This window comes from Ixodes scapularis, unplaced genomic scaffold, assembly GCF_016920785.2.
Source record: "Ixodes scapularis isolate PalLabHiFi unplaced genomic scaffold, ASM1692078v2 PGA_scaffold4__175_contigs__length_147842914, whole genome shotgun sequence".
In the NCBI taxonomy this organism is placed as follows: Eukaryota; Metazoa; Arthropoda; class Arachnida; order Ixodida; family Ixodidae; genus Ixodes; species Ixodes scapularis.
Window position 1 is genome coordinate 100,050,101 of NW_024609879.1, and position 10,101 is coordinate 100,060,201.

Sequence of the window (10,101 nt, forward strand, 5' to 3'; positions counted from 1 at the left end):
GGTAGAGATTACACAAACATTCTTGCACTGCCTCATTCCTCAGTAAATGCAATTTTTCCAGATGCAACGTTCATGAACACCAGTCCCTTTAAAGGGGTAGAAAAACCAAATTTTGGAGCTCATTTCTTTGCTTCAACATGACGTAGTTATTAGTAGAACCTCAGAAACATAAATATTTTGTTGGAAAATGCAAGAAAAGGATTTTTGGACTGCATTAAATGATAGCCAAGAACCACCTATTTTCTGGGTATGGAACTTTGATGGAATGTCGAGACGGCATCGGCCTTTAACAGCAGCACCACTATATGGGAAGTATGCTCACTAGTACAGATTACATAGGCCATCATGTAATACCAAAGGTTTGGTCAAGAAAACCAAAGCACAGTTGGCCACCTTGGACTCACTCCGCCAGCCAATTGCTTCCACTCATTCTTTGACGTCAGTGACATCAGGGGGTGATGAACTATCTTTTTTCAACATGGCACGCGCTGCTTCCAGCGTCGCTCTTGCAAAGGAACGCCCGAAGTGACCCAGGTTTATGTTGCAGAGCTGTGCTGGTACCCGCTTTTGTGCGCGGTAGTTTCTGTGCGACAATGTGAGAATTCAGCAATCGTCTCGTTATTCAACTTAGTCTCCATCGACGTGCTAAGTGCCCCTGCTGGGACAACCTCGCTCGACAAGACCGAGGAAAGTGGTGCCGATGCCTTCTCTTTATTCACTATGTTCGCCACTGAGGCAAGTCGAGTTGCAAAATCGCGGTGATGCGAGCGTTCTTTCGTGGTGGTTCTTGTCTGACGATGTGAGAATTGTACAGCCATGTTCTCTGTGCCTTCAGTTGGAAAATCGCGTCCTGTCGAGACCAGCGCAAGCTTCCTCTACACCGATACCTTCCCTTCATTCGTTTAGTGTTTGCTTTTGTGACAAGAAATGTCGCAAAATAGTCATGGTGTACGCGCTTCTTCGCAGTGGCACGACAATGCTGCAGTCACACCATTATCGACACGATACACTGCATGAAACAGTTGAGCGATGCCACCACCGTGCCTCACCAGACTCAGCCTGCCTCCCCACTCACTTTAATAAATGAATGATGCCCACTGGAATGGCGCCTTTGAAGCCATATTTATTTATCCCTGAAACTGGCACCCTCGGCAAGTTTGGTCGTTGTGGTCAGCCGGTGGTAAATCAGGTAAGCAACAATTGCCTCATCCTACCAATGTCATAGATGACACTGCCGTCACCTTCGACAAGATGGGGTGGGAAATCTACCAGCATCTCGCCTCGTGCAAGATCACAGAGGTACCCTTAGCCGCCTCGCGATGACGTTGTCTCGTTCAAAGAGCAGGGAGCTCGTGCCCGAAACAGACGTTGCCAATGTCGCCATATCGACCAAGTCGCGAACAGACGGTGCACTACGTGTTGTCATAGCACGCACGACTCCGCCGGCTCTGCGATCTTCCGGTGACATGTTAGAGCCCTCGGGCACTCTGACTAAGCAAGGTAGTAACACGTTGACGCCACCAGGTGTCAACGCTTCTAACTACGATACACTTGGCCCTAGGGAGGCCGATGACGTCGCGGACGCGACGGATCTTCTGAGATGCACTGCACTGTTCGATAGTCGATCTTCAAGTGCTCACCAGAATCTGACATTTAGAACGAGAAATGCAGCCACTCGTTTGAAATACAAGCATGTGACTGTCATTAGTAGAAAGAGTAGATCATGCCTAAGTTATTTCTGAATGTGATAGTATATTTTAAATTTCAATTCAGTGACCACTCATAGGGATGTGTGCATTAATTTTCATGTATGTTGTATCTAGGCAGTTGTGTCTAAAAATGGGCTGGCATGACAGATTTAATTCTTTCACTACTGATTCCTTGTTAGCTCTGTTGGTAAAGAGCTTCGCTATTTCTGGAGAGGCCTAAGGACAATTGCTTAGACTAGGTGAAATTTTTCAACAGTACACCAGTCATCTAGAGGGTGCGAGTTGTGCTTCTAGATGAAAGTCAAGTCAATCTACTCTAGTTTGTGTAAATGGAATGATATTAAATGTACTATGAGCAACCCATGATTGAGGCAGTAAGGGAACTCACACTAGGCACTTCAATGTCCACCAAACTTGGGAGCGACTGGAACATGGCCTTGGCATCCACCAGCATCTGCTCGAAAACACAGAAAAAAAAAAAGGTTGTTACTTTGAAAGCAAGGCCAGCCATGGTGCATATTTCACAACGTCCCAATGTACAAACTAAACCCCCAACAGTCTTGCAAAAGAAAAACACGCACAGCATAGAGGGAGCACCCGTCCCAATTAATCGGGCAGTGAAGTGGCACCAGACTAAACTTCGAAGGACCTCAAGAAAAAGTCTGCCTCAGTGAAGGTTCGCTCAACTGAATGCCAGAGACGTAATGAGGTATAAAATATTTTACAAAAGCACATTCATGTGAACAGTTTGTTGAATTGGAGCTTGTTCAAGCGGTATTCCACACTAGTGCAGTGGCCGACAATATCAGAACGGAAGGGAGGAGCTTCAATAGTCCCGCCTCCAACGCAAGCTTCCTGCCTTCGATGACGCTTCAACGTCTCGGGCAGCTCAAGCGTGCGTTCGAAAGAGACGCCCTGCCGTACTCATCTCATCAGTGACCGTAATTAACTGTCTTCAAACTCTTTCAATAAAAAAAGAGAAACGCAAAGCTAGGCTATCGTCGTGTTTGTATATAAAGCAGCGCCGGCGACGTGACACTAGGCGCAGCTCTACTAGACACATTAACGCGGAACTGAGCCTTTGAAAAAAATAAAGCTCGGGGGAATCCTTGCCTTGTAGGCGTACTTGCGGTGGAGCTTCTTGCCCGCCTTGAATGTCTCCATGAGTTGCTTCATGAACTCGACCGTCACCTTGCCCTCCTTCAGCTCTGGACCGGTGTAGTCGTCCTCTATGCCTGCATGCCGCAAGAGCGATCTCGAGCGCAGTCGCTACGAGAGGCATCGCTAAAGCCACCTAAGTGGTCCTTTTCTAATAATCATACGCTCGAGGCATAGAATTGAACTTGGCAGCCTCGCAGACAGTTGAGCAGGGACTGTGTTTCGGGAGAAGACAAAACAAAGCCGTAGATAAAGATTTCTTCCCGCGAAGCTCGGGTTTTTCTTCACTCAAAGCTAACTCCGATTCAGGGTTCTTCGGACTTCCCCGATTTTGATAAAACCGGCTCGGGGTTACTTTTCAGAGTTTACCGCTGTATACCGAGTACACGGAACCTTACTGATGACCTATCTGTGGAAGCCGTTTTACTTGAAGCAACCATGAAAAAAAATTCCTGTCATTTTTGGTCTCGCGAGTCTTTTTGCCTCGCGGACACAACACGCACTTCAGCTGCTGCGCACGGTTCTTGTACCATACGAGCGTCTTTGCATTCACAGAACGACAGAAATTGCGCATTGCGAAACGGGCTTCGCAGTATCGAGGGATGGAGCTCAAAGACAAAGAGGAAGGCCCCACTCACACATGGCCTCGATGTCAATGCTGTCCGCCACGGACTTCTTGAGGTCGTCCACGGCAATGGCCTTCTCGAAGGCTATCCTCCGCACAATCTTGTTGCATTCGTTGTACTTAGCGCAGGCGTCCTTGTCGTTGGGCCTGGCCTTCGTCACCTGGGCAGCGGGAGCGTGCTGTCGTTTGTTAGCGGCCTTCTTTGGAGACCTTCTTTCGCCCAGAAGGAGGGGAAAAAATGATCTTGGCCTACGGATAAAAGTTTGTAAACGAAGAATGTGTTTCTGCAACATTCTTCGGAGCTTGTGGCACATTTCGCAGTTATTATTTGTTTCTTCTAATTTTCTTCGGTTATACGAATAGAAACTGAGGGAGAAGAGGAGATGAGAGCGTACGTGGACGTCACGGCATTGACCTCCGGTTGGAATGATTCGTGGGTAGACACAAAGCTGCCTCTGTCTCTGCTCACCGTTCAAATGGGTATGAATGCCGAACGCGGCGTCTGCCTTTCGGCGTGCGCGTTGGCCACTGCCCCTTTGGCGCCGACACACTGCCACCGCTCCTTTGGTGCTCTGGTAGGGTGTCTTGTTCGTGATCGTGGGTTCGATTCCCATCGGGGTTCGTTTGGAATTTTGTCCTTTCTTCTCAATCAACTAATATTTCTTTTCAACTATGTATTTGTTTTGCAGAGATTGTCCTCTAAAGTATGTGTTACAGATTGTGTAATGTAATACCCCGAAACATAGCCCACCTAAAATTGAAAGCAAATTTGCTGAAAATAAGGAATCGGCTAACTTTCAATGTGCAATGAAAGAAAGTTAAAACAAAAGAATGCTAGTTTTAGATTTTGTGGTCTGCGAAACTTGCGATTGCGGGGGAGGGGAAGGAAAACTGTCCTTGTCTGTCAGCAATGTTTGTTTATCTCCCGTCTTAGCTAAGTAACACCATTTGCACCGAGGTCACCATTGGCCAGGGCCCTGCAATTACTAAATGGGGGCTAAAATAGCAAATCATGCCAAATCTAGGGGGTTGGTTATCTTTCGGGGGTGGGGCCTCTCAGGATATTATGGTAATGGTTTTCGTAGCGTTTCATCACACTTTCCTCAGGGATCCCAGTTGTCAGACACATCCTGCGTTTAAAGGCCGAAGCTTACCGCCTCGAAGTCCTTGAGAGCCAGCTTGAATTTTCCTAGGGACATGTGTGCTGCAGCTCTCCTGTAGTATCCCTACGGTGGGGGACAGTAGGAATGTGGCGTGCAGTTAGACACAACAACGCTGCCCCAGTATGTGAAAAGAAATATAATTGAAACATGAATTGCACTCAAATGTTTGATGCCTGCATTGTCTGAATGAGCGTGGCTCTGTATTATACAGGGTGTCTTTTAAGCATTACAGATTTGTTTAAAAAAGCCATGAAGGCTACATTTGTGCAGGTTGTGCGGGTGAGTTATACGGCCAGGGGGACGTAGTATAGGGGGCTAATCGTAACGATCAGTCGATTAGTTAGGTGAAATTTTACAGTGGAGCTGCTAAGGGCCAGTTTGCCCAGGATCGTGTCCGTCAGCAAACAAATGATGACACAGAACTCTGGACAGCTACCGCCATCTACAAGCGACGGCGGCAACCTTTCGAGCCTCTCCACTCTGGCCTGCCGACTTGCGGCAGGCCATTACTTCATTCCAACCATAGTACAGCTTCCCTCGTCTTCCACTCTTCACCATAGTGGAAAGGTTTTTTTTAATAAACTTTTTAATTAGTGAAAATAGACATATAGTTCCAATTAGAATATTGTTGAGTGGCATCAAAAACCACTAAAACAGTAAGTTTTAGAAAGGCTGAGAGCAAGAGAAGCGCAGTAGTGCGTTTAAGTGACCACCTGGGCAGCAGGAGCAAGGCTATCGGTGCGAGGAAGCACCCGCGCGATTTTTCCGTCTCTTTTATGATAGTCCCAGCCTGGTAACTGTTGCATGGGTGGTGGGCACCTTTAGCGCACTACTGCGCTTTCCATGCGCTCGATGTAGTTCTAAAGATTATTGATTTAGTGGTTTTGGAAGATGCTCAGCATGTTTCTAATTGGAACCATGTCTATGTTCACTAATTAGAAAGTTAGTTAACAAGTTTTACTTAATTTGACAACTGATCATTATGATTAGCCCCATACACTATGTCCCCCTGGCCAATTAACTCACCTGCACAAACAGCAGAAGTGTAGCTTTCACGGCTTTATTTAAACAAATCTCTAAAGCTTAAAAAAACACCCTGTATGGACATTGAAAGTAAAGGGACAAACATCATTATAGAGTCATAAAATATACTTCTTCCCTAGTCATATTTCAAGCAGAATTGCTTATAATAAGGCATTACCACACTGTAAATCCTGAAGCTCACCAACATTCACCAGCAATACAAAGTTACACTAACCAGAATTATTATTTCGTAACTATTTGCCTTCTTTTTTTTTACTTTGCATCTGTTCAAGCAATATGCACACAAACACTAGGCATAAAAATCAACATATTCTAACCTACCCTAAAAGTGAGGTTACAAGTTTGAAGGGATTGCTTAAATAAACAAATGTAAACTCAATAAGGACACCAACTTGACATAAAAAAAAAACCAAAGAACAATTTCCTTAAACATTTCGTCTCTTACATGGGAGACATCTTCAGTAAGTACAGCAGCAATGTGAGGGTCTGAAATTATTTTTTGTTACGTCAAGTCGGTGTCCTTATTTTAATTATGACATCTCCAGGCTTTTGGAGTATTTTTGCTAATGTAAACTCAATGAAAGGGTGGCAAGAATTCTCTCCTTGAAAAACATTTGCCCGAGCACTTTAAAACCCCCTAAAGAGCTATGCTTGCCATGCACAGGCAAAACAGGACTGGTTGACTCAGCAATTAATTCAGAATTGTTTCCAGCAACCTTCAAGATGCATCACTAAAACCGAATTTTAGTGACATTTCATAATACTACTGTAGCCTTCAACCCTAATCCAATGAAAGAAAGGCAGGCATATAATTATAATGCAATTAAATGCAAAGGTGCAAGCGAGCTGGACAAGAACGACGAAAATAATCCCTGGAGAGGGGGAACAAGAGGGACAAAGGACAAACACAAATCTCCAAACACAGCTAGGTGACTGGTGCGCCACTGAAGAAATATTTGGACCAGGCAGATTTTTTCGGTTGCGCACCAGTCACCTAGCTGTGTTTAGAGATTTGTGTTTGTCCTTTGTCCCTCTTGTTCCCCTTCTCCAAGGCAGGCAAGTTTGGAAAGAGTGCTGTATTCTCGTAATTGAGTTAGAGTCGTCCTAAGCTAACAAAATTTCGGGATGTGACTGTAACTCGCTGCACCAATCCCAACCCTGCCAGGTGATGAAGTCATCCTTATCCAAATAAATTTGATCATTCATTCACTTCAACTGGTTTAGCACTGATCTGGATGAACACCATACAGGCGTGCATTTGTGCAATCACTTCAGCACGACACACAATAAATACCCAAGGTTACTAATGGTGCTACACTGGCTAAATTCTTCATTCACGGCATAAACCCAGAATATCCAATCTCACAAGCAGGCCAAATTCATGCTGTCAAAACAGTTTGTCTGATTATTCTTATTTTATTTGTTCAATGCAATCTGGAGACTGATGAAACAGTTTTTTCTGGAAAAATACAACAAAGTTGAGAACTGCAGAGAGAGTATATGTTTGAGAGAAGGGGAGAAATGCGCGCTAGATAGCAAAGAAAGAGACACTGATGTTTGATAGAAGGAGACCTTGTATTATTGATCCGGCTTGTCACACCAGGGTAGCAACCCTTTGACAATTTTCCTGAATAAATGAGCAAGATATCTAATGGAGCAAAGTACACAGACAAAGCACCAGGCAGACGGAAAAAGTACCAAGGTACAGTCACTCCTCTAGACAGGAAGCAACCATTTCACACGGTCCATTTTCAGAAAGCTCTTCATAGCTTGCCTTGACGTCACGTCAGCCGACATTGCTCTGTACCATGTTCTTGTGCCTGCACCTTTTGCAGCATACATTTGGCATTATCGAACCTGCTTTTCTCCACAAGGCTTGCCAAGGAGAACAAATTCGATTTTGCGAGATGATGTATGATGCAGAAGGGAATGGCACAGGAGTACGGTACGGAGCAATGGCGGCTGCTACGGTGCCATATGACATCACATGCAAAAAATGTATAAAGAATCTCTTTCTTTCTTTTTTTTTTTTCTTGTTTTTTCACGTATTGATAGGGCAATTACAGTACCTTGACATAGCTCCTGTCAAGCTCAATGGCCTTCGATGCGTCGGATAGTGCATAGCCAAAACACTCCGTCTTGAGATAGGCAAAGCTCCTGTTCCCATAGTAGACAGCCTTGTACGGATCCAACTCTATTGCCTTGGAGTATAGGTCGATGGCAAAGTTGAATTCTTGCTCTGCGGGTGAAACCGTAAAGTTAGCCGCAGACACTGATGCCATTCAAATGACAGGAGATCTGTGATTTGTCTCACCCAGCACAAACTTCCTACTTTCAATAGACTGTTGTTTGCGTAAACCTCGAACGTTTGCATGGTCTAGATACTACAAGACGCGGCGGGCTTGTGCAGGGGGCGTAAAAACTGACAGCTCTTCCCTGCCAGCTGCGACATCTTTCAAAGATGACTAACTGATCAGTGATAGGATATCAAGGTTTAAAACCAGGCTGTAGAGAAGTAACAGAAGAACTGCCATTTCTCCGCGATGGGCTGACGATACATGCGAGTGAATCGATCACGCTTCGTCACGTCAGCAAGTCTGAAAGCTATATTCAATTTCCTTTCATTATCCACCGCTCAGTCGTGGAAAGTGATGGGTATTAATAACCTTTTTCTCCTCTCGTTTCTGTCAAGCAATCAGGCCAAATCTGCTACTTGGGTATTATATAAAATAGATCACCACGTTCTACATCAAGTCGTCGTCTTTAGTGAGCCATTTTAAGAGGATTAAGAGCCATTGCAAGGAACTGAACGCAAGTGCGCTCAACGTAACACCGAGTATTCAGAGTCTATTTTGGATTTAGAAACAGTTGCGCCGATAGCGGCTCCGAGATCTCGAACGTCGCGGCTCAGTTATTAACGAAGCGCGACTGGTGCCATTCAGGTCAAATGTATGCGAAGTGTTCACCGAGCGAAGTTCCCGAGAGGTACTACCGTACTACTAAGTGACGAAACGCATGGTCGCACATGGTACGGCGAGTCCCAATTTGCGACACAACCGAAAACCCGCGAAGCCTTAAGAAATAGCTTTCCATTTCTTCGCAGTGCTCGGCTAAAATACGCAAACTAGTGTCCGCAAATATTTTTGAAGCTCACGCGGGACCTATCTTCATGTGACAAAGGGGCCGGCACGGCGCGCAGCGAGTACTGAGGTGAGCCGGCGATCCCATGTGGTTCTACGTGATGCAAAGAGCTTGAAACAGACGAGCGTCCGGTGCGTGCTTACTCTTAAAATATTCGTTGGCTTCTTCCTTGAATCTGTTGGCCTGCTCTTCCTCCTCTGGCGTGGATTTGAGCGAGTTTGAGTCATTTTGGTGGACACATTCGGCGACTAAACCTTCCGGCGGAGTGGCCATCTTGACGACTAACCGATTCGGCCGCCCTGTCGGTTGCAATTTGCAAATCGCACTTTCGTATGCCAGGCAAGACAGTTCCGGTTTCCGTTTATCGGTTTCGGTTTCGATTATTTTGTTCAGTTAGCAGTTGAGAAGTAACGCGTTGGAGGAGAGTTTCACAGCGTCATAAACCAGTAAAATATCTCAGCCAATATAATACCGATGGCGAAAAACCATTTATATATATAAAGAAGAGACAAGACTGTAAGTGCGCAGGCGAGTTGGAGGTAGCTCAATCTCAGGACAGAAGAGACGTTCCCTTCTGTGTCTGTTCCCTTTTTTCCCTTTCTGCACCACAGAATCAGGTGTTAAATGACATGATTAGCTACCACCTGCTCGCCTGCGCACTGACAGTCTTTTCGCTGTAGGCTGCAGATGTGAAACTTTCCTAGCGCAGTACGCTTGGGTTACAGTGTTTACAGTGCAGCCGGTCTTGTCACAGTCGGTCCTACTCGGTCGCACTAGTAATACACTACCGCGCGCCGGTATCTATGTCGAAGTAGGCAGGGGTAAATGAACTTGATCTGTTTGAGTGGTCAAGAATATATTCAAGGGAGGGGGGGGGGGGGGGGGGGGAGGTGCTGGCTGGGGTGTTTATGACGATAATACAATTAATGCAAAGGCGCAAACGAGCTGGACAATAATGGTGATAATATTCCCTGGAGAATAATCTTTTCTCCAGAGATTATTTGCACTGTAAAAAACAAAGGGAGGGGGGGGGGGGGGGGGGCACGGAGGGTGCGCGGGTTCTGCGGAGAGGCGGGTGCCCATGCAGACGGGTGTGTCCGCAGAACTAACCTTCCATACCACTCTAATAAAAAAGGCTCGAGGTACACCTAAGCGCTTATGAGTTGTAAATACGAAAGCATGTACGCCGCTCTTCCCTTCCCTTTTTTTATTTTTGATTATTATTATTTTTTTTTTTTTTTTTTTTTTTACTTGCGTTGAT

General features: G+C 45.6%; 1 protein-coding gene across 1 annotated transcript in view; it reads right to left on the reverse strand.

The window, feature by feature from the left end:
* Window positions 1-9,144, reverse strand: part of LOC115317670 (serine/threonine-protein phosphatase 5) — a 41,471-nt gene extending 32,327 nt beyond the window's left edge. The window contains exons 1-6 of the mRNA XM_040213532.3: window positions 8,984-9,144; window positions 7,769-7,938; window positions 4,647-4,718; window positions 3,506-3,653; window positions 2,823-2,944; window positions 2,098-2,163 (exon numbers count right to left, since the gene is read on the reverse strand). Coding sequence (XP_040069466.1) covers window positions 2,098-2,163; window positions 2,823-2,944; window positions 3,506-3,653; window positions 4,647-4,718; window positions 7,769-7,938; window positions 8,984-9,113 — 708 coding nt within the window. The 5' untranslated portion in view covers window positions 9,114-9,144. The remainder of the gene's footprint in view (window positions 1-2,097; window positions 2,164-2,822; window positions 2,945-3,505; window positions 3,654-4,646; window positions 4,719-7,768; window positions 7,939-8,983) is intronic.
* Window positions 9,145-10,101: the final 957 nt, after the last annotated feature.